This window comes from Strix uralensis, chromosome 21 (assembly GCF_047716275.1).
Source record: "Strix uralensis isolate ZFMK-TIS-50842 chromosome 21, bStrUra1, whole genome shotgun sequence".
NCBI classification, from domain to species: domain Eukaryota; kingdom Metazoa; phylum Chordata; class Aves; order Strigiformes; family Strigidae; genus Strix; species Strix uralensis.
This window is the reverse complement of record NC_133992.1, coordinates 6,729,231-6,754,297: the sequence shown is the minus strand read 5'-3', so window position 1 is coordinate 6,754,297 and position 25,067 is coordinate 6,729,231. Positions and strand designations below refer to the sequence as shown.

The 25,067-nt window shown below is 44.4% G+C and overlaps 1 protein-coding gene across 7 annotated transcripts; it reads right to left on the bottom strand.

The window, feature by feature from the left end:
- Positions 1–62: 62 nt before the first annotated feature.
- LRRC8A (leucine rich repeat containing 8 VRAC subunit A) lies at positions 63–23,139 on the bottom strand. Of its 7 annotated transcripts, none has more exons than XR_012631788.1 (5): positions 22,917–22,994; positions 21,169–21,294; positions 8,947–11,110; positions 3,586–5,634; positions 63–1,873 (listed from the first exon to the last, which is right to left on the bottom strand). XR_012631788.1 is itself a non-coding variant. In XM_074890853.1 (4 exons), the coding sequence occupies exons 3-4, from the start codon at positions 11,101–11,103 to the stop codon at positions 5,359–5,361; spliced, it is 2,433 nt and encodes an 810-aa protein (XP_074746954.1). In that variant the 5' UTR covers positions 11,104–11,110; positions 21,169–21,294; positions 23,010–23,139; the 3' UTR covers positions 63–5,358. The 7 variants fall into 7 exon arrangements, 3 of the variants coding, with proteins under 3 accessions (XP_074746954.1, XP_074746953.1, XP_074746955.1); XR_012631789.1 differs by having other exon boundaries at positions 63–3,837; positions 3,934–5,634; XR_012631790.1 differs by having other exon boundaries at positions 63–4,185; positions 4,898–5,634.
- Between the last annotated feature and the right edge of the window lie 1,928 nt (positions 23,140–25,067).

The window sequence follows — 25,067 nt, the reverse complement described above, 5'->3', positions numbered from 1 at the left end:
CGTGAAAGGCCAAGTGCCTTTGCATACAGAAAACTTAAAAGAAAGCAGACATAAAAGGAAAATGCAAATTAAAAATTAAAACTTTTATTCTGTTAAAGTGTCCAGTCTTACAAGTCTTTCAGAGAAAACAATAGCAGCCTTCAGTGCTTAAGGTGGAGGTGCTGTTGATCAGCTGCCCAAACAATCCCACATACAAAGTGAATGTCATGATTCTGAAATGTTACATTACATCAAGTTGCAGGTCTCGGATGCCAAACCACAACCCTGCTCGTGCATTTACAAAGTGGGAGTGAACAATGTTTAAGCCATGAGTAGTGTCTTAAATGGACACGTTTGTCAGCTGTAAAAGATGACTCAGGCTCATTAGCCCCCTTCTCATTAAGTCTCCTCTAGAAAAATTTCCCCCATTGTTCAATAAAATTCCTTTAAAGGAGGCAGAAGGAGGAAGGGAAGGGTAATTCCAGAAATCCTAAATTAAGCCTTTCTTTGTGTGAATTCCCACAAAGTTCATCTTTACTATCAGGGTCCAGCAATTCAAGTACAGCTACTTTTGAAAAGGGATTTCAGAGGTGAGATTTCTGGAGGATTTCCTATTTCCAAAGCAGTTGAATATTAACCCACCACTGCAGCTGGAGGGATCGAGGGAAAAAGGTCTGAGTCAAACAAATCTCTCGTCCAGTTCCAGTTCTGCTTCATGCACTGTTAGAATGCAGGTAAGACAGAAAACTCACTCTGTTTTGGCACGTGCTTAGTAAAACTACAGGATCCACTATGTGGCCAGACAGCCCGGGGGGGGGGGGGGCAGAATTTTCCTTTTCAAATGCATCAAGGAAAAAAAGTGAAGTTTAAGCAATAGTTTTACTAGTTAGCATTCACACAGCCTTACCTTAGGTAACATTTCAGAGTAGATGACTCTACAGTATGACAATATTGTTTGTCAGTGAGAAGTCACGCCAAGAATTAAGAAATCTCTCCATGGTTGAAAGAAAAAGAATCAGAGGGAACAGCTGGCTTCAGGCAGAGACTATTAAAACACACTTGAAGGAGCAAGTGCCTCTGTGGAGAAGTTACATTAATGTATCTCTAGAGAAGGCACAGCTATTAATGAGGGAAAAAAAGAGAAAGTTACTCCTCCCCTGAAGGAGGACTAAAAAAGATGTAAAAAAAAAAAATCCAAAGGGCTCAAACCACGCGAGTCCCTTTCCAAAGCAGAAAAAAGGTAAGGAAAGGAAACAATGTCACAGATGTTGAATTGGTAACAATTGAAATTTTTTACTATACACCTCATCATCTGTAAAGGATATGTTATTGTTCTCAAAATTCCTAGAATAATTTGTTAGAGAGAAAAAAAAACAGGACCTCAGTGTGGTTCAGCAACAGAAAGCCACTTAATACTATTTATGGTAATGAACACCAAGAACTTTAATTAAAATGAAGTGAGCTAAATGGAGTGTATAAATGGTAATAAGAAAAAAATAAAAAATGAGGTAGGATATTATCAGGAAGTGACAATTAATACCAAAGAACACCACATCATGAAAGATACCTATAACAGCTATTTAACCAGACTGGCAGAGTAAATTAATTCCAGCTGCTGTATTAACCAGAGACCAAATCATAAAATCAGAAAACAATCTTAAAGTACAACTTCAGCTAACATTCCAGTGCATAGTTTCAGAGATACAGCAAGATTTAACACATTTAATAGGCTTGGTATTCCTTGTCTTTCAGCTGGTTCAAAATAATTAGTTGCAACTTACTACTTTTTGGGGTATTTAGCAGGAAAGGTAGAATTACTAACCTTCAGTCCTAACACGGGATGAGTGTGCTTGTGATCTACAGGGGCTCCAAGAACTCAGTCAGCTCAGAAGTGCTATTAAGGAAACAGTTGGTTTTAATTCAAGTTGTTGTATGGTTTAGCAGCTAATAAATAATCTGGTTTGCTACTACTAGAGTGCTTTGAAAAGCCTGTCAGGAGAACAAGACACTGACCAGACTGTTGATTGTTTGCTTAAATTGAACTTTTTTTTTTTCTGAATGCACAGATCAGTCTCAGAAATAAAACCCCTAAACTTCAGTTTAATGGAAACTTGAAGGAGAAAATATACACTGATTGTTGATGTAAGCTCATCCCTCAGACTGAGCAATCCAGACAAGTATGGGAAGTGGATGACTCACTCTGCTGTGGGTTGAGTTCTGCAGGAGTCCTGAGCAGTAAACACATTCAGGACCTCATGGTTTAGACCCTATCTTTGAAGTTTTAAAGCTTCTTCCATCTCACCACACGAGACTGATACTCTGGAATCAGTATCTATTTGAGGGAAGACCAAGAAGCACATATCAGGAGTAAATAAAACATATTGCTCTCTTCCAGAGTGGCAATGTATTTTTGTACCACCTGTTTCTGGTACAAAAAGTTATCAGACTGCTCACCCCAATTTTGCCACACAGGAAGCTATCTCAAGCCCTAGCAGCCACGACCTAAAAAAAACTGAGCTTGGAATATTGTAAGAGCAGCAAAAAGCTAGTGTTTTCATGCATGATCAATACTGGCCTGTCTTATAATTGCTTTGTAGACCTCAGGCATAGGGCAGTCTCTACGCAGCAAGCAGCAGGAGTATAGCTCTTATTTGCTCAGAAGTTAGAGACAGTCTCTCATTTCTAGCAGAGTAGCCTATTGCCCACTTGTCCTAGGGACTCAGCACCAAGATACATGGCAGTTCAGGAGACTTGCAAGCTTCTAGAAGCGCTGCAGCATACTTTCAGGAGCTGCTTATAGAAACTTCTAACATAGCTGTGTAAAGCCTAGTTTGTGTAACTAAGACCACAACTAGAATCAAGAGTCAAAGCACTCATCTACAATGATCTAGGCATACAGAAGAAATCTCTCTGCTCCTGTAAGCTAGGTGAAAATCCTGTGAGGTGCTCTGCTCTTTCAGTCCCACCTTGTCTAAAATACATGTTATACCAGTTAGCTAGTAGCCTTGAACACGAAACAGTTCAAGTCTCTATTCAGTAGCCATTACTCTCCAGCATTATCTTTTGGCACAGAGTAAGGGGGAAAAAAAAAGTTTCCTTCACAATCCAAACAATCCCCACACCCAGCACGAGGAACTGACTGGAAAACAGTATTACTGTAGCTAAGCCTGAAGCCATTCCTGCTTTACTTGAGAAGCATTAAGCCCACCTAGCAATTTCTGCCCTCTCTGTTGATCCAAAATGCTTGTGCAAATAGAACGAGTACAATCCAAGAAGCATCAGCATCAATATTTCCCCATCCTTTCAGCAGTGGCCGCAACTCTAACACAATTTCAAGACACTAACCCTGTTAGAAACAAGAAGAGCTTTTACAGTACCCTGCCTCCCAGGGAGATTTAATTACATTATTCCCTGGACTGTTTAAACTTTTCATAGTGAATGGCCTAAGGGAGGCAGAATTTACATCTTTCTTAAAAGCAGTTTTATAAACAGATCTCCTGGATTTTAATGCAGCTTTATTTAAGCATCTGAACATCAACAAATCCAGAGCCCAGTTAACATTGTTCATGGTTTCAGCATGTTTAGTGTATATATTTCATATCTTACATCTGATGAAGAAAGCCACAGTGTGCCTTATTGCCCCAACATCCAAGGGATCACCACGATTTGCTAAGCCAGGGCACTCACTGGCAGCTTGCCAGGAACTGCTCTGGAGATGGCTGCAGCTTCCCCCTTTTGTACACATGGGAGGCCTCCAAACTTCTCATGCCTCAGCTTGCAGCACCTTGGAGCCAACCTGATGGTCTGATGCAGAGTATTACAACCAGGACCTGCAGGTCCTTGAGCCTCCTCTTCCTTCTGATGAAAAAGAGCAGACTTAGGGTGTATTGTAGGCACACCTTAACCACCCCACCTTAAGGACATGATTATCAGTAGCTATTACAAGTTATCTACCTCTGCCAGTGCAGAAGGTTGTTTTGGTTTATTTTCTGTCAAACAATACCAAACAGGTCAGACTTGTTTCAATAAAAACTGCTCTGTCCCAGGGATCTAGAGGAACTCAGTCCACGGAGGATTCTCATACCACTCCTTAATGCTGACAGAATGAAAGGGGGAAGAAATAGGAGGACAGGTTTCTTTTCCAGCACCAAGTTCAATCAGCATTAGCCTCTTCCTTACGTCAAGAGGTGTAACAGGAACTGACAGCTGTTAAAGTGAGAGGACAACAGAAAAAAATCCCAATCAAGCAGCTCCATAGACTGCACTCATGAAAAACACTGGCAAAGCATCTAACAACTTAAGGGGGGGGAGGCAAAACGTGCAGAGGAAACCCGAGTGTTCCTCTGTACTAACACCACAACCCCAGGAGACACCCCAACACACTGGCCAGTTGTGTGTTCATATTTGATACATGACAAAATACCAGGAATTTAAAAGTAGCTTAAAAACTTTAAAAGCCAGATCTTGAAGCAACTCAGTGCTTCTGGGCGAGTAGATTAGACAGTCCAACTGCTTTTTATGCAGATCTTTCTCCCACTTGCACTATAACCATCCATTTCAGAACAGGCTAAAGCTCTGGAATTATGTCAGTTAGTTCCTCCAGCACACCAGCTGGAGAAGGATGCTACGTGACCTACTCATCAGCACAAGTGACTTGAAACTGTTAAAATAGTGCAATCTTAAATGAACAGATAGTTGGGGTGGTTTGGTTCCTTCTCCAGGGGCAGAGGAGAAGGTGTGGAGTGCAAAGGGGAAAGACAATTGGTTAAAAAAAAGATCCTGCATTCAAGCTGATGTCTGAGAAGTTTATCCCCCAAATTCTAATGCCAGCATCTAGATAAAATCAGCTGTTTGTATCCTATCCCACCCCAGCGTGGGGCCTCACTGACTGAATCTCCAGGTCAGAGGGGAACAGTACCAGGTGTCACAGAGATGCAGGTTCAAGAGGTTTCCTAGTCTCTTGATCTTTGCTTGCAGGACACTGGACACTCTCAGTCCCTGACACATATAAGCCCCATTTGGAGCAATGCAGCAATCACCACATTTCATTTTCTCCTCCATTCAAAGTTCATTTCTTCTCACCAGTACCATCCACCTCACCCCACTTCCTGTCCAGAAGAACAGCAACACCTCTTACTCCCACTGGCCCTTGCTCAGAGGCCAACTAAGCTGTCTTGATCCTCATCCTGATCCCAAGCTTCCCCCATCCTGCATCTGAGGCAGGAAGCCGCCTCATTCAGAGTCATGCTTGTTCAGGGACTCCTTGGCTAGTCTGGTTGTGATCGGAGGGGAGAAAGGGGAGGATCTGGGGAAAAGGGGACTGGAATGGCCTTTTGTTTCCTTCTTGTTGGTCAGAGGCTTTTCCCTTTTTTCAGGGGTTCAAGCTTGCTCTTTGTCCGCCCTCCACAGCCGCTCTTTGACTTCCAAGGGCAGTGTGTTGAAGAGGTCCTCCTCTACCACAAGCCCACTGCGTTTCAGCAGAGGACATTCTCCCAGCTCCACAGGCAGGCACTCCAAGCGGTTCCCTCGTAGCTCTATCTGTGACAGATTTGTCAGCTCTCCAACCCGGGACGGGAGTGACTGCAGCACATTGTTTCCCAGGTTCAAGGTTCTCAGCTTCCTGCACTGGAACAGCTCTGGTGGGAGACTCTCAATCTAAGAAAAAACAAAAATCAATCATAGGCAAAGTCAGCAGCAAACAGGACACATGCTCATAAGAAACCAACAAGCCCACACAATGCTTCAAGGTTTACAGAGCATTGCTTTTAAATCATCCAATTCTCCTTTGAGTAAGTTCCTGCTTCCCACCGTAAGGGCTGTTCCCCAAGTAAAAGTCACTAGACCATGATCGTATGGATTCTTCTTTCAGACACTCGATTGCATTAGTTACAAAAGATCACCAGTGATGGCTGCTAAAGCAAAAGACATCACCAAGGACAGAGTTAGAGGACCAGAAAGCTGCTCACAGCTGGCCTATACTGTCACATGCTCCCATCAGTATTAGCTTCTTTCCATCCCAAACCCTTTATACTGTCACTGGATCATAGCTCCTTTGTGTTAAGTAGCCATTGTACAACTGGTATTCTACTGAACACCATAAAGACCAGATTTAGTCAGAAAACCTAATTTTGCTGTAATAAGAACAGAAGCTACATGGGTACAATCTCCAGGCCCTGAGAACTGGGACTATTCTTCCATCATTTCTGTAGGGCTTTGAATTGTGGTAAAGACTTTCTAGGCTCCAAAGCACAGGGTTTTTGACAGTGTCAAAATTAACAACAAAAACCACCTGAAGCCACCAGCTGTTAGCTTTCCCACCACCACCTTCATGTATCCATGAGTCACTAATTTAATAAGGCTTACTTCTATTAAAGCTTTTTAATAGTCCAGTCCTCCCAAAGAACTTCTAGGAAAGCAATATGGTGAAGGTTTAACAAACACTAAGCTACAAACTAAAGGTAGCAATTTAGCATTCTCCCCTCAATTCAAAATCTCATCTCAGAGGCTATCATTTGCCTTTAAATGCAACTGTGTCCTTTTTTAAATTCAATTATGCACAATATCATTCATGGCTAAATTAGACTGTAATCAGTTCTGAATGAGATGGAGTCCAAGGAAAAGCCAAGATGAGACCAGATGAATTAAAGACAATTCAATTCAGTCATTGTTACTGGTACCGTTGAGTGTTTTGCAAACAGCAACATGCAATCAAATGATCACAGGCTTTTGAAAATAATAGTGTTATTTAAGGGACAAGTATTGGTTTAGGAAGGAAGCAGTGTGCTATAATACAGCCTGCTTCCCAGAATGGTACACTAGTACCAGCCAAATCCAGAGGCCTCTATTTGCTAAGACTGCTGAGCTAGGAGAGGACACTTGAGAATTCCTGGCCTTGGGAAATGCCAGCCTACCAGTCCTTGTGTTTCTTGCAGTCACTGTTTACTGTAAGCAACCAGGCTGTCAGAGCCCCAGGGCAACTGTGGCCTTGCCCAGACACCTGCCGAGGATACAAACAGCTCAGCTGTTTCACTGGGTCCCCACCACCTTTTGCTTCAGAACAGAGGGGAGCAAAGGCTGCTCCAGCCTTCCTGTTTCGTTAGCATTTTTTTCAGAGAGAATGGGTGGTGCCACACTGTGCTGCAGAAAATGGAGCTGCCTCTATTTCTCATCCAAGAGACACTCCACCCCAAGATTGCTGAGGATACACTGCAGATTAACCCTTGGGAAGCTGTGCTAGGAAGGTTGCCAGAAAACAAATGGCACGGAGTTATCCAAGTTCTGAACTGGAGCTTAAGAATCCCTCATCTTTAGTGAATGTCACCCTCAGAAACTGCCCATATCAGCTCCACTTGTCCTGAGAAAATATTTTGGCTTTTAACTTAATAGGAAATGATGTGTGCATACCATGAAGCTTACCAGAGCTTACCCATATGAACAGATGCACAGCCATCCAGTCTGTTAGTGCTGGGAAAACTGAGCAAGGAGCTATTAAACTGGGATAGCTGAATGGCTGCTGCTTGTCTGCAGCTACTCTTCAGTGGCCAACAAAAGACTTGAACTTTCAGACACTGACTGCAAAATGCTGGCTGGAGTCTTAGGAATCCTGTGTTAGCAATTAAATACTTGATTTGAGAGCCCTTCCCCTGTGAAAAGCCAAACCATACTAGAGCTGCTCTATCTGCCTCTCACAGGCAGCTTGACAGTGTTCAGTTAGGAATATGTCTTGCCAATAGCAGTAAGAATCTTCATATATGACAGTGAAAACCAGGACTGCTCCAGGACAATTCTACTGCATGTTCTCAGAAGAACCCAGAAGCCACTAATTAGATCTGTCTGCAATTTGTAGTTATGTCAGAGCCTTTTGTAACTTCAGGTGGTAATAAACTCTGAGAAAAAGAGCCTCCCAGGAATTTGCAGACAGACTGAATGAAAGCTTCAACAAGCCATTCAGCTCAGCACATCAGTCTGGGCAGTCACAGACTGATCTTTGTGATATGTGGTAAGTGAAGTCTCCGTAATCCCAAACACAGGAACAAAGATTCCGGAAAAAACATGGGTACAGTTTGCTTTAAGCAAATAAACACCCTCCAACACAAGCCAAGATACAACCTGTGGTATAATCAGGCAGCAGAGCACATTTGGTCATCCCCTCTAACCTGCCCAGTGCTTAGACAGACTTAAACAGTTAAGGTTTAGACTTAACCTATCTGGGATTACACAAGAAAACCCACAGCCATCACACTGAGACACAGCAAGGTGCCATCCTATTTCCTCCCCACTGAAAGTCAAGGAATTGCCACAGTTCACACTTTCACATCTGACTGACAATTGATAAATGGGTTTAGCTCACTCTGCCCCAAGTAAGGACACTGCAGAAGATTGTTTTGCTGTCTTTGCTGTCTCTCCAAAGTCACCCTTGTGGAATAAAACAATGCATTTTAAGAGTGACATCTTAAGAACCATTTTTCATAAGTCTGTCCATATCTAACCTTCCACAAGAAGTGCATGCTTCCAGGACCAAATTACGGAGTATTCCCTGGAAATGCAAAGCTGTAAGCCACACACATACACGCCTCAGATGGCTGCTGCCATAGTGTATGTACATGTCTGAAATACACAGGCTTAAGTGCATAGTTCCAGAGACTACAGGCTTCCAACTGCAGAGAAACAACTCACAGGCAGGATTTCTAAGCAGCCTCCAACTGGCACTCAGAAGCAGTTTCACTGTTAAGAGAGGAAATGCTACAGAACAAGGGCTGTTGGAAGAACGGCTTGCCCCTGGAAGTATTTGCAATGTTTTGGCTTAGATAAACCTCTCGGAGAGAAACAAAAGCTTGAGAATTTAAATAGAACAGCAGTGCCAGGAGTATTTCACACAGCACTGTAGCATGTTTAATCACACTGATTAACAGAAGTGCCAGAATTACTTTTACTCACACAGGAACACTCAGCTCCTTGCTCACTTACCCTGTTGGCTGTCACAGCCAGATTCTGTAGGTTTTGAAGAAGTCCAACATCTGGCGGTATGGAAGTCAAGTTGTTGTGGCTGAGATCCAAATACCGAAGTTTTCGGCAATAGAAAAGCTGGGTAGGGATCTTTTCTATCTTGTTACGATTCAGGTAAAGGCGTTCTAAATTGGTTAGGTTGCCTATTTGCATGGGGATGTAGGCAATGTGGTTGTACCACAATTTAAGGCAAGTGAGACGATGCAAGTGCTGGAAGCTGATGATTTCCTCGATGGTCTTTAGGTTATTGTCCTTCAGGTCTATCTCCTGCAGATTGTGGAGGCTAAAGATAGAGTGAGGAATGCGTTCCAAGTCACAACGGATCAGCTCAAGCTCCGTCAAGTTGACCATTTTCTTAAGGCTGTTGAGAACAATGAGCTTGGTGCCCTCATTGTTGATGGAAAGCTTCTGAAGATGCACGCCAACATCTGTCACCACCTGGGGCAGCTTGGTGAGGTTACTCTTCAACCTCAACACCTTCAGCCTCTTCAGCTCCCTCAGTCCATCTATCACAATGTACCGATTGTTTTCAGCACTCAGATTCCCTGTCAGATGAAGCTCCTCTAGAGTCTTCAAGCTATAAATCCAAAGAGGAATCTCCTTGATGTCTGTGAACTTGATGTGGAGAGATTTCAAATTCTCCCTCAAGAAGGCAAGGGCTGGAGCCTCAATTTTGGCAGCTGTGTGGTAGAGCCACAGTTCCTTAAGGCTGGTGAGCTGAGCAATGCTTGGAGGAATAGTGACATCAGGGATAAGCTCCAGCTTTAAGACCTCCAGCTCAATGAGGTCAAAGACTGTGTCAGGAATGCCACTCAACATGAAAAGATGCAATTCCAGCTTATCCTGGGAGTTCTTGGTGATCCTCTGGCGCAGCTTCTCCAAAGTCCACTCATTGTTGAGGTTGAGCTGCCGCAGTTTGTTCTCACTCACCTCTGACAGAAAAACAGCAAAGCGCTTGGAGTACAGTGGGTCATACTGATCGATCAGATGGAGCATAAAAGCAAAGTCATTTTTCACATCAGGAATGTCACTGTAACTGCTCTCCTCCCGGATAGACTCAAAGGAGTATTTCTTGAGTGATCGCCTCAACATCCACCACAGCGTGTACATGCAGATCAAGCCATAGAATATCACCAAACTGATGTAGAAAGATGCCAAGATTTTGAAGAGAGTGGCCAAAGGATGAGCGCAGCGGTACATCCTGTAGCCAGTCAAGCTCTCAATGTCCACTTTACAGTCAACATCAAATGTTATGTTGTTGACATAGTAAACAGTATAGCAGATGATCAGAATGAACTTGATCACTTTGATGATGGTCTGTCTCATGTACAGGCGATAAACTATATCTCCCTCTTCCACATGCGTGCGGAACTTTTTCACTTTCTCAAAGAGTGCTTTGGCCTGTTCACCTTCCTTTTTGTCCAAGACACCAGTCTCAGACCGGTCCACAATCCCTTGCTCAATTCGAGACTTTGTTCTCTGCAGCATGGGAACAGTGGCTTCCACATCCTCACTGACTGTGGAGGATTTCTTGTCCATGGAGCCATTCATTTTCCCAAATGCTGGCTTGGTATCACTCTCTTCCACCACTGTCTCAGATAATGCCCTCGTTGTCCACGGAGAGTCAAAACACTTTAGCAAAATAGACACAAAATGCTCCAGCTTGGAGCTGGTCCTTGGGAATTTGAACCAGAAGTTGCTACAAGCCAGAAAGATGAGCGTATGTAGCAACACCAGGTAAGGAAAATACTTAGCAAACCAGTGAAGACGGTTCTCGTAACACACCGCATCTACATAGTTATACTGGTGCCGGTCCAAATCATATCGGATCCCTGTAGGCCCTGTATCAGTAGAGGGCACAAGACTAGAGTTGTAGTAGGTACGTTCTGGGGTTGCAGCTGTCCAACCTCTGACTGAGTCATTGCAAGAGTCTTTGGTAACCCATTTACAGGGCAAACAAATCATTTTATCCTGGGTGACCTGAAGCGTCCCTCCAAATACTGCAATCATCAGCATCACTATGGAAATGTAGTCCGTGAAGACATCCCACCATGGTTTTAGGATGCGGTACGCTGGCTGAGTGTCAGCAAAATAGCGCAATTCAGTGACTGGAATCATGATTCACCTGAAAGGAAACCAGAAACAGGCATTAATAGCTTAAACTGGTTTTTTGTTCTTTTCGAGAGGGCATCACGAAACTCACGTTAAGCACTGGCACAGCAAGACTGGAATTAGCTGAGACCAAATTTCAAGTCACTTGGAGACAAATGAATGAGGCTCCCTGTGAGTAACTTGCCAGGGCTGAGGCTGTGAAGTTAATTTGCTGCTGTCTTTCCCCAACAGATCAATTGTCACAAAACATCAGAACTGGTATTTACCATTAGCAGTCTGTGGGGAAAGACATTCACACTTAAAAGAAAGCTCACAGGACAGACTTAAACTACCCCAGCCAGACCAGTATCTGGGAGTTTACTATTTCATCTAGGGAGTTTATTTCAGGGATGAAGGAGTTTGCCAGCATGTTAGAAGCAATAAAATCCATGCACAGAGCACAGTTGTCATGAGTTTGTTATTTTCTAGCTCTCTAAAAACAGTTCGAATTCTGCATTTGTGTGATTCTCAACTGCAGGGGCAAGGAAGATGATTTATGTACAACACAGTCATATTTCCTAGAATCACTTTGCATTGATAAAGCAAGCTGGAAAAGAGAACAAAGGTGCCTGCTATAATGACTTTTCCTTCCACGGAAGTAGCTTTGCCTTCCTCCCTTTGCATTAATTCTCCAAGGAAAGATTAGTTACTTGCCCTCCAATAGATTCAGTACTGAAATCCTGTAACAGCTGCTCTTTGCCTTATTTACTTCAGAAGTAGGGGAAGGGGGAAACATACTTAGAAGAATTCACTTCCCTGACCAACCACTCCCACCTAGAGTTCATCTCAGCTGGGATTTCAGTGTCACAAAGGAAATCAAAAGGTTCTGGGAAGCAGAGGCCTTATGGCAGTGCTTGTTCTGTTCTTCAGATTTCCAGATGAAACTTCGAGCACATTCTTCAGCAAGCCATAGAAAGCCCGGAAGCCTGACTGATCCATGAATCCATCCCAAAATTCCCCTTCTGACAGGCAACACAAGCAAGGAACATGAAGTCATTGTAACTTGTTCTAATGATGGTGAAAAAGCAGTAATACCACATCATGCTGGCTAGCAAAGTTCAGGAGTAGGACAAGCACTAATCTTTCAGTCATTTTCAAACTCACATGAATTTGATGGTAAAGGAGAAGGAGCAAAAATTCCATCATGTTTCCCCAACCCATAAGATATCATTTGTACAGACAGTCCCAACAAGTCCTGGGGTACCTGCAGGGTCGATAGCAGAAAGCTTTCTTTGACAAGTGGGGTGCCCACACCACCTGCTTTGATAGAATTCAAGTTTGTATTTAAAATGAACTTCCAGCACAGAACTGCAAAGGAAGCCCTTCCTAATATGAACTCAAAAAGCACTGCACTCCCTGGAGACACTAAATACAGAACTCTATTCCCTGGTTTGCTGCTTACAACAATAAATGGTAAAATGCCAGCTTTGACTTAGCGCTATTTGGGAAGGCTGCAAGCAACCAGAGGTGGTAGACTGAAAGATGACAGCCATCCCTGAAGTGTTTGCCCTTCTGCCCAGCCAGTTCCAATACTACTTTAGTTCATCACAAAAGACAGACCTGAGGAAACTCTATATGCAAATTTTTTACCTTTTTTTTTTTTTTTAGAGTGGGAATTTTGAGAGACAAAATGGCAATACCTGTTCTAGAAGATCCGTAAAACAAGGCAGAACAGCAAATCTATTAATTTATCAACCAGTAAATTCATGGAATCCTGGCCTGGCACAGGACGTAGAAACAAAGGATGAAAACAGCCATATACAGCACTGTCAGAAGAAACTACTGGCCCGTTAGGCTGCAGAGCACTAGAGAAGTGGCTGGCATGCCTCTGCAGAATTGAGTGCATTGAGCAGATTTGGGCAAGAGGATTACACGTTCACAGCGAGAGGGAAGAACAGGCAAAACTGAATGTCTTCTGAACAGCTAGAATAAGAGTGACAAGGTGTCCAAAGCCCCCCTCCCAGTCCTGTTGCTAGCTTACTGCAAGGCCCTAGGCAAGGCATTTCAGCCATGCCTCAGCTCCCTTCTCTGAATACATCCACCTCGGGGAGAAGAGTCCATTTGCAAGAGAAAAGCTGTCTGTGCATGCTACAGAAATACTAATTCCAGAATAAAACAGGGTACAGAATTTTTCTTTACACCCCCTGCACTCCAGAACACCTCAAATGAAGCCAGCAGTTAAACAGCTCCCTGAATCTCAGTTCCTGGTGATGTATGTCTCCTCAGTTTGTCTACACAGACAAGAAAATTCAAAGTCAAAACTCACTTCACCCCTGTATTTTCTGCAGGAGAATCTCTAGGTGGGACAGAGGCCTTTAATCACTCGCAACAGAAGCCTCATACTATCCCAGGCCCCTTACTCATCCATTCCCTCCCTCTTCAGAAGCATCAAAACAAGATATATACCTGATTTTTTTTTTTTTTTGCCTTTTTGTTCGTTTGGTTTTTTTGTTAGGACCGTTACTACATCGGGCTAGGAAAGCAAGCCAATGCATAGAGAAATGAAAGTTCAGCTACTGAAAGGTTTGAGAGCCAGGGCAGGACCACTGACATATTGCCGAACCACAAGGAAAAACAAACAAGACAAGAACACACATGCCCTCTGTCACCCCCTGCATCCCTCCCACCATAATAAGACTGAGGGAGCAGAGCCCTGCACTTCTACAATACAAATAAGAGAAAGCCTGGAAAGCTTCGCACAAGGGGAACATGAAAGCTAGTGAAGTTACCTGCTGGAACAGTTAACTTTGACATGGCTCAGCTTCCGAAATCCAACTACACTTGCAGCTGAGCACAGCTTCAGTTCTACCAGACTTGTAACCCAGGGGGGCTTTGAGAGCCAGAGGTCTCACTACACTCCACCCTAAGGCTCCATGAGAGTCTGATGGCAGTCTCCCAGCACGTACACATCTATCTTAAACACTTGCCAGATGCAATGGAAGGCTTTTGTAGTGACTCCTTCTAAACTACATCTAAGAGGTAACAAATGCTGCCATACCATTCATTCCTCTCCATAAATGCTGTGTAAGATCCTACCCCTCTTTTCTTTTCAGGAACATGCAGTGAAAACACTGCTATTGTTCATTAAAAAGCTACTCTATTTAAACAACTCTTTACTCCTCCTATTCCATATAGAGGAAAAAAATACATATTTATCTCTTTCCTTCCCTTGCCCAGATGCCACTTCTCCCCAGAGATCCCTCCTCCTCCCTCCAGTGCTTCATCACTCTTGGTGGGGAATTTTTGCAGGAATCAGACCCTTCATAATTACCCCCAGTAGGCTTATTCTTCTCAGTAATTGGGGTCTCATGGCTAAGGCATTTTCAGACATCAGTTGTAGTACTGGGTTGCTAGTTTTGCCCAATCCAGGAAACACCGAATTTCTTCCCACAAGAAGTTAACCTTGTGCTTACTTTGATTTGTATCTCAAGATCGCTAGGAAGGAAATCAGCAAGAAATTAGTACAGCAGACTCCTTAATTCTATTTACCAGTTACATGGGGTAGGAAATCTCCCTTCACACAGTGCACCTACAAGACAGCTTAAAAAAAAAAATCATCTGAGTGTCCCATGATAGTCTATTACAGCTCAGTGTCAGCAATTACCCCGGTAGGGTGGAGCAGGAAATCTCCTGCCTTCCAGTAACAATGACAGGGTCACTGGAGGAAGAAAAGGACATTCACAGCAAGTCCTCACTCCTCCTGGCAGCAGTGGAGACCCTTCCAAGTCCCAGAAGAACAATACAACCAGGGGCCACCTTTACAGAAGCTGGAATTTGCCACATCTTATCTAATCTTACTCCATCTGCAGTAAAAGGGAAAATTGCCCACCAAAAACCTGAGAAAGTAGGTGAGAAAGTTGCATCCCTCCTCACCCAGATCTCCCATGCATGCAATCCATTTCTAGTTCCTGAAAGACAGTTCTGCATCGAGATGCAAATATCATTTTTATTTTATGGACTTTATTTTGTAATCATTTTAGAATGCAATTCTTGTTTCAACACTCTCCCTCCCGTGTTAGAGCAAGCAGTTTTGCTGCTGGGATTGACAACAGCAACACACTAACTCCGATAAATCAGATTCTCAGGGGCCATCTCAGTCACTTGATGCTCCCCTGCACGGTAGGATTCTTCCCATAGGCACTGTGATTCCAAGCACTATGTAGAAACCAAGCAGGTAGCTGGAACACACTCTCCCAACAAGTACAGGAGAATGATTTACACAGAGGATATTATCCTGGCGTAAGTCTAGGAACAATCCTTGCATGAAGACAGCTTACCAAAAATAAAGTTACCTCCCCTGTGACCAAGACCAGACCAAGCTCCACAGGACCAGCAGACAAACAGCAGAGATTTCAAGCTTCTGTTCTTTTCAAGAGTTGAACTCCGGTGTGCTTTGTCAGCAGGAAAGTGTTTACTGGGAAGAAGCTTCATTTCCTAAGTCAGCTCTGTCATGTAGCCTCACTGAAGGCTGAGCACAGAACATGAACTGAGTGAAGGAGTTTAGACAGGAACAGTCATAACTGGAAAGGAAGTACTGTGTCAGAGCAGTCTTGGTGAAGAAGGATCCGAGCTCCTTCATATAGACCTCAAGTTGCAGAACTTGCCAGTTAGGGCTCAGAAACACGCAATTTGCTGACAGTAGAGTTAACTCTGCCACATGGAAGGCATCGATACTGAGATTTTGAAAGAGTGCTTTACTCAAGTTTAAAGGTAAGTTGATTTCACTAAACTTGCATAAGCTCAGAACATCTCTGCCTAAACTCTTGTCAACTTATCAGAAGCATAAGGAAGTAAAATTTCCAAGGGTATAATTAAATAGGCAGGCTTTAGGTATTGCATGCTGAAGGACAAAAAAATAAATCTTACAAGTGTCTATCTCTGAGGTGTTTCAGCTTTTGCATTCCACAGTGCTTTCCTAACTACCACGCAGTGCCTGAGCAGTCCCTCACCCACCACTCCCCAAGAAATGACTTCACCTTTGAGAGTTTCAGCTACACCAAAGCAGCACTACAATTCGTATCCAATACAGAACCACCTTAGGACAGTTTATACCCGCAACATCCGAGATTGTACAGGGAAAGATCTGTATGCTAAAGCCTCATTGTCATACAGCAGGATCAAAGCAGACTGAATAGATGGGCTCCTGAAATCTTTACACAGTCCACATTTAAATAGTACATACCTCTTCAGTGCCTCCAGATTCACCTGGATCCAAGTTTGCATCCCACCACAGACTCATTTTGCCAGACAACCATCCCTGCCTCAGCCTGCTGGGCACCTACCTACTATGTGTAGCACAGCCTCATCATTAATGCTGAACAGGCTGATACAACAGACAAAACAGCAGTTTCAGACTTACATAACCAGCCTGCCAAACCTACCCAGACTTCAGCCAACCATAAGCATCACCAGTATTAATCCTGTGTTTTACTAGACACACCTGGAGGAGAAAGATAATCACTCATGTTAGAAGAACAGGGACATTCTGAGCACACCACACCTAAATAGTAGAACCTGTCAGAAACAAGATTAAACGTATCTGGCTGACAGAGACATCATAGAGCAGCATGTACTTTACTAGATAAAGGCTGACAAAGCTGAGAGTGTGAATGTTTTCCACAAGCCCCAGGACGCCTGTGATATTTAACAAGTTCAAAGTATTAAGATAGCAACTGCTGCAGGAGCAAACATCCTCTGAGTTGGACAAATCCTCTATCCAAAACCATCCAACCTAAACAAGTGAAGATTGACTTATTGCTGACAGACACCTGGCTGAACGGCGCTTGAAATTCCTGCCTGCAACCGCTGGCCAGCATATCCAGCTAGGGACAAAGTGAACAGAAACAACATCACTGTTCTGTTTCACTGGCTAGTTTGTCAGCTTGACTCATCATTTGTTGAACACTTTATCCAGGCTCCTCTTTCCTCCTCCTTTCTGTTGGCCATTCTGTTACTAATGGAGCTACTGGCAAAATAGGACTACATGCAAGATCTCATGACACACACAAGAATTTAAGTTTCCACCCTTTGCTCCCAGAACCTCCCTGAAATCAGGGAAGTCCTCCTCACCTTTAGTGGCATGCAGCTTTCAGGTGAGGCACACTCATAATACAGTTCTAGCTAAGTAGACATGGATGCATTGTATGTTAGTTCAACTCTTTAGCTTCCACTATATATATTCTTAATTCTCAGTGGATTTCCTTCTAAGATTGTGGACAGCAAAGCAGAAGTCAAGCACTGCTTACAAAATTTCTTACCTCTCAGAAGCCCAGAGAAAGAAGGAATTGTTCATGTGCCGACAGCATCAGAGGTAGATAAGGGAAAGAAAAACCTTGATGCTGTTAAGACTATAGCCCTGATTATTGACGAGCTACAACATGTTACAATAAGTTTTCAACAGAGCAAACCTTTCCTCCCCAGCATGCTGCCACCTGAAATCCTAAAGAAGGGCATGACACAGAGCTCTTTGTTCAAAAACCAGGAAATGCAAGAGCTTTGCTGGTCAGAAATGGGACTAGCAATTTACGTGTCTCCTCCCCCATGTAGGCCCAGTATTAAAAGAAAAAAAAGGAGGCTGAAACAGAGCTGCTTTCAGGCACCCCTCAGAAAACCTTCCAAGCACAAGGACAGCCACGTGATCAACTGGAAAAGTCCAAGACATGAGATGGAACAACTCAAGTGATTTTGTCCTTTGCTGTTTGGAAATAAACAGCAATGAAGCCAGATGCCAAAGCCGACCAACTGTTATCCCTACATCAGGCCCTTTCTGCCTTAAAAAAATAAATCCCTCCTGTGGAACAAAATTTCTTCTGAGACAGAGAAGTGAACATGTGAAGTTTAAAGGGTCACTTATCATTTAGACTGGCGGATAGAGTAGTGGAACAGCAGCTGCCAGAACTTACACTCTTCACTTAGTGGAACAGCCAGTGAACTCAACCCTGAGAGCAAGGTAAGTTGGTTTTCACACAACCATCCAGCAGCTGTAGGCAACGTTCAGTCTCACCCAAGCCACAAGATACAGCAGGACAAAGTGAATTGATTGGGTCGCAACATCTACTGAAGCTCATGAAAAAGAATCATCCACCCACACTATGGACAGCACTATCATCGTTACAGCTATCCCTTAGTCGATTCTTCCTGTCAGATGCAAGACTGACATTAACAGTGCAGTGCAACAGCTCCTGTTTACCATCACACAAGCAAGCCTGTCCTAACAAGTACAGGGAAGAACATCTGCACTATCAGAACAACCCATGCCAGAGACCTGGCTTGGCCTGCCACATTTTCTGACTTCGGACAGCATTTTGCCCCAGCTGCATAGAACTGAACAGTTTGAAGTTATCAGCACCACTGACACTTGGAACAGGAACTGTATGTCGGTGTCATACAGCTACATAAATTTAAGTGCTATCAGATGACTTGCAACAGTGATGCAAACCAGAGAAAAATGTCTGTGTCAGCTTATAAATTATGAATGTACATGGTCACAGGCTTCCTATCCAGAATTAATTTTCTTTGCCATAAAAAAGATGCTTCAAGGACAGGGCATTGGAGCTTGTCTTGGAAAAGTCCAACTGCCTTATTCCAACAGGACACTATGAAACACTCCCTTGCACTGACTAACACAAGTGATTGAATTAATTCTGTTAGTTACTACTTAAGATAAACAGACAGCAACAGCATTAACTTGTAACAACCGGAACACCTTCAAGCACCTCATCAGCTGCCGGAGAAGGCTCTTCAGCATTTAATTCCAGCATTGAGAAGAGCCATACAAGAAAAGGTAACCAGCTGGTTTCAGCTAAAGACAGAAATGATGGACAGAACAGAGATTTGACATATCCAACAACAGATTGAGAAATCAAGACACTAGATTCAATGCAAGTAAAAACTTTTAAGCAAGGATAATCTTAATTGATTGCTGACAGACTGTCACAACATGCAGAAATCCATGGGTGTTGCCACAGCTGTTTTCAAGCTCAAAAAGATGAGCCAGTTAAGATGAAAGAAGATGCAGATGAGAGCAAAGATAGATAAGTAAGATATCAGCTATCAGCACAATAATATTTAGCCTCAGTCTGAGGAAAGAAGGGGGAATAAATACATATTCACCCATTCACCATACTCTATAAGCCTTGTCTTCAGGACCATGACTCCAAAACAGTGACTATGACTTCCAGCTCAGAACACTTTCTGACTGCAGAATGACAGGCCATCTATCCTTTCACCACCAAGATCTGACAAAACCAAGACTCAAAAGCAGAACCTGTTAACTAGTCCAGTACACACCTTTACTGTTCACAAAGGTAGGCTGTAGCTAGAGAAGCAGCTTGCAAATTTGTCACAAGAGGAGCTTTGTGAATTGCCAAGGTAATTTTATAGCAAATGTTAACAATGCTTAGCACACAAGAAGGAAGCACTATTATTTCAGCAGGGAGGTCATGACTGAATAGCTTTTGGTTTCAAATGCAGTTTCATAGCAGCAGGAGGGGCATGTATAATCCAGCTACATGAACTGGATTTCAAGTTGCAAATCAAAGTACACGCATCACATCAACAGTTTAAGGAAAAAACTGCTTGGAAGCATTCAAGATAAGCTCTTCAAAGCATGTAGACTGTTAAACACCTGTTCAGTATTAGTGTGCATATTCTAAACTGAGGCTATTTTTGAAAAAAATGCACAAAGGAGGCTCACCACACTGCAGCTGAATATGTTAATTTTTAATCATTACCAAAACAATAGCTATGCACACACACCCCCACCATGATAAGGAGCCTCACACTAAACTCCTAAACCCTTCTCCTCTGCACTCCACCACTACTCACCTGACATTACTCTGTTTTCCTAGACACCAGTTAGGCTCAATTTAACAACAGAAGTGAGTTTCCTTTCCTTTTTAAGTACTCTACTAAACAAAATCCTTTAGAATGTGGAGGAATTACATGAAGGCCTCTAATAAGCCTGCTCCAATCACACAGCAATAACACAATAACTTATAAAGCTGACCTCCACTGCTTATTTAAAAAAAAAGTCTCTGAGAACCCCAAACCACAGACCATCTTTCTGAATGCCTGCAGCATTTACTAGAATGTAAATCAACTCTAAGCATTCAGTAAGTCATCACTGGAAGGCTTCAGGCACTCCACATTTCAAACATGGAAACATTAACTTTTAAACACATGGCTTCTGGCATACTTTAAGAAAAATATTTATGCACCTTGTCTTTGACCTACATGAATAAAGTTAGGGTTTCCAAATACCATGAGAGGATCTGTATGAAAAACAAATCAGTGAACTGCCATAACACTAACCAGAACACCAGACAAGTCTTAGGGATACTTGTATTGTGGAAGCAACATACTGCACATCTCGCTGCTCGGAACACTGCCGATCTGGACAGCATTTCTCATCCTGAAGATAAGCACAGAATTCTGCAACACCTTTCGTCACTATCCTAGTGAAGAACCAAGGAAGCAGGGAGTTTCTTGCAACTAGTTTCTGTCATTGCCTAACTGACACCCACATGGGTGACTCGCCAGCGCACTCCTAAGAGCTCACTGTGAACAACTGCCTAGGAGACGCCTGTACAGCACTACAAACACCACCCCACAGGAAACGGAAGAGCACCTACCAAACTGAACAGTTCTTGCTATTTCTCAGCTGCATTCCTTTTAGGTAGCAGTCACCAAACCATTTACTGGACAGCCTTCAAGTATTTACCATTTAGTGCATTGAGAGGTCCAGGTTTATGTGGCCAGCCAGGAGTTAGATGTATGGGTGAATATGTAAGAGTCACATTCTACTTTGGACAATGCTCAGTTCCTTTACCCTTTTTTCATCTTCAAGCTGACTAAGGGCTTGCAGAATTTAATTAGCATACCACCACTCTCCCCATATCACCCTCTGATCAACCACCTTTCCCCTTATCAGCCATCTCACCGCTGCCCTGTGTTTTGCAACTATGTTTAAGTAGTATCCTGGTCATTTTTTGGCTTTACTTTACCACTCGAGAGCTGGCCTGTAGCCCTTACCCTGCAGCTGGGTTCTGCTATCTGCACTTCAGTTCTCTGTGCTGGAAGTGGACGATGTTCCTGCGCGCTGGATCCTGAGCAGGTGCTGAAGCGTTGCATTCCCCACACGCCATGGGAACAGCTTCCCTGAAATGAAACAGAGATGATCATCAGAGAAGAGGGGATCAAGTTCAGAGGGACCATGTCATGTAAAAGCTTGGTAAAGGTTATTAAGAAGTGAGGAGCAATGTAGAGGGTCACTGGGAACCAGAGACACCCTGATACCTAGAAAGATGGTAAAAGCTCTAAGAGCCGAGTAAAACTCTTCGGAATAAGGAATCTCCAACATCTGTTATTTGAACAGAAGTTACCAAAAAGCAGGTTGTTGCAGACCCAGCCAAAGGAGATGCTGAGTATTAATAATAAAACTAAGCCCGAACTGGTAGGGACAGATTAGCTTCCTGAAAGAACTTTTTTTTTTAGATGGGAAAAAGGATTAATGGCTTTACTAACCACTTTCTAGTCTGAAAAGCCTGATTTTTTTTTTTTAAATGTTACTGTCAGGAATATCTGAAAATATAGATCATGTTCCTAACCACTCTGGATTCAAGCAACTGTCCCCTTTCCTCTCAACACCTACCTACAAATACATATCTTCTTAAAGTGGCAGCAGTTTAGCACTATCAACAAGAATTACAATAGCTTTTTTTTTCCCCCTCTTGCTTCCTGCATGTCAGCATAGGGCATGGGAAAACAGTCAAGGGAGCAGACCTAAGCTTTGAGAGATCTCTCAAGCATCCAGCCTCCTAGCTATGTAGGAGAGGACTGCAGAACATCAGAAAGCATTTTGTCAACAATTGGGAAAAATTAAAAGGAAGGGACATCACTGGAAGGAAAAAAACCCACATACTGGTGAAGCTGTTCAAGAATACGTTCCTCCTGACCCCGAAGTTACCCTTAGAGCTGACAGATTTCAAAGCAACACCCGCATAATCAAAGCTATTCTATTCCAGCCGTGACAGACTGCAGCAAAGGAGACGTTCAGAGGAGAGGACTCTCTGACCTTCTCCCCCCACCTCCTCCCAGGCGACGGTCTCGGCACCAGCCCAGAGCCTGAACCACTCAGTGCCGGCTCCCCCACACGCAGACTGCGCACCAGCCCCGCCTGCCCCCCAGCCTGCCCCACCGCCGCAGCTGTCACAAACTCAACAGACATCCTCTATTAGGAGATATAAATAATAAAACCAACCAGGGTCCATCCCCAGCACCGCTGCCAGGTAACAACTACAGGACGTCTCCCCCCGTTGCCGGAGAAGCAAGGTCCCCCGGAGGGGACACCCAGCACACACACACCGGACTGCCCTGCCTCGCCCCACGGACGTGGGGGGGACTCACCTGCCCCCAGCCCCGGCTCGCCGCCAGCCGCCTGACGGGGCAGGGACGGCGGGGACACGGAGGAAACGAATTACTGCCGAATTAGTCAGCAAATCCTCCCCGCCCGCCCGGGCGGTGCGAGGGGAGCAGCTGGGCGCTCAGGCCCCACCTGGCCGCTGCCCTCCCCTCAGGGCTGCGGCCCCTCAGGCGCGCCCCGCCGCCATCGGACCCCGGCCCCACAGCCCTGCCTTACGGCGGGGGCCGCTCCCGTTCCCCTCACGGCCGCCCCACCCGAGGGGACACGTCCCCGCAACCCCGCGCGTCCGCACCCGGGCCGCTGAGGGGAGCGCGGCGTGAGCTGAGCCGAGCCGCAGCACCCCTCCGCCAACACCCACCTGGCCACCTCGGCCCCCGCCCTCCCTCACGTCGGCTCCGGCTCCTTTTGTTCGGCCCTAACCGCACCGCGGCGGCCCCACCCCGGAACTGACCTCACCCGCCCGGCATGGCGGCCATCAGCCCGTCCCGCCGCCGCTAGCGAGGAGCGAAGGAGGGCGCCGCCATCTTGGGAGCGGGCACGCCGAGAAGGACCCGCCGCCATCTTTGTGCAGGGCGCGGCCGACCTGGGTGAGTGGACGGCATTTATGGTGGCGGGGCGGGGGGGGGATAATGAGGGGAGGGAGAGGAAAGTGAGGGCGGGAGCGCCATCTTGGTGAAGGGCAGCGCGCAAAATTGTGAGCATCTTAAAGGGGCCGCCACAATTCCAGCCTCAGCGCTGGGCAGGCGAAGGGGAAGGTGGCAGGACAGCAGGACTTCGGAGTACAGAATTGATTCTTTCTGTCAAAAAAAAAAATTTACCTCTTTGACCTCTTTGATAAGATTTATGACCCAATCATGATCGAGCCTTCTATCATTATTTCATTTAATGTAATTCTATGTACAGCAACTCAGTCTTACAGCCTGTGGCGCTGAGGGACAGGAGCCTCAGTCTCTCAGGAAGAAGGGAGGAAAGCCAAGACTGCCAAGGACCTCTTCAGGCTCTGATTCAGGCTGGTGTCACTGCTGTGAAAACACAGAAGAGTGAAAAAGGATAGCTGCCATGCCCTGACACCACGTTGTTTCAGTTCTAGCCGCTCGGCATGGTTCAAGCCATCCAGAGCCCTGAGAGGAGTGTCCGCTCGGCTGTCCAGACCAGGTGTGCATCACCTCCAGGCTCAGAGACAAAAAGGAGGCTGTGTCGTTCCTTGTCAGGGCCCTATCTTCTCTCAGGTGACATTAAACCCTTTCCTTAGCTCCTAAACATTTAAAATCAGCTTCATCTGCCTCACTCTGGCTGTGCCCTGTGTGGCAGGAGGAATGGTACATAGTCCAGGCCCAACCACCCAGTCCTCCTCTCACACACCCACACCAGCGCTAAACTCTGATGCATGCCCGGTTCCCATCCTTCAAATCACCGAACAATAACCGAGGCCACAGACATCGTCTGTATTTAGGGACCAGGGGCACAGGGTCCAGACTGGTGGAGAAAATCTGGTGCACATCTCACTGGATGCCTCAAATAAAAAATAGTGGATACAACCAGGATCAACATTAAGGCTAGTTAACAATAAGAGAATAAAAATAATTTCAATTTCAGCTTTTACCACTTTTTCCTTAAGAACCAACCTATGTGACATTTCTAAAGTGGAATATTTTGAAAACTCCATTCCATTTCTCTAACAGCTCACTGAACTAAGGCCACTGAAAAATGCTTGCAGCAGGAATAGTAACCCTGGTGTGTTACAAGGATATATCCAACAGTCATTTTGTGGTACCTGAAAAAAGCAGGCTGATTCACTAATGGTTATTTTCATTTGGCTGACTCATTGGAGGACACTGGGCAGCATCATTTTATTTAAAATTCATAAAGGATGGTTCAAAGGCATTCATTATAATTTCATTAGTGTACAAGAGGCAGTTCTGAGTGGTTAAGTGCAGCCAATTTTAACTTGTATACACCAGTGATCCCTGCTATAGTAAAACAAGCATATCTCTGGCTTTCTAGGAACATTATATGTCTTAACATCGTCCTGTAGCCATATGTACAGGACCTGTACCCAAGGAGCTATGATCCCACCTGCCAGGGGACAGACACTCACCAGTCCAGTGCAATAGCTAGATTTTTTTAAAAAAAGGTCATTAAAAAGAATTGTTCATGTCCAGATGCACTTGTTAAATTAAAACAACCTGAAGAAAGGCAGGGTCCTAATTTTCCTTGAGTTTTACAGTCCAAACTCCAAGGTCAGATGTGTCCTTTTCCTTGCTGGCTGTATATTATCCAGCAATTTCTGCTGAATTTTAAGGTGAAGTTATATGTTACAGTCAAACCAATATAAAGGCCAAATCCTGCTAAAAAAGGTGAGGGCTCATGCTCCTGTCCATCCCTTCTCTTCCCCATTCCTCTCTGCTCTAGTCCCTACCCAGATCTCTATTTCCTTGCAGTGCCTTTAGCACTCACACCCACCCTTCCTTGAGCTAGTTCAACTGACAGACCTTACAGAAAACTCTCT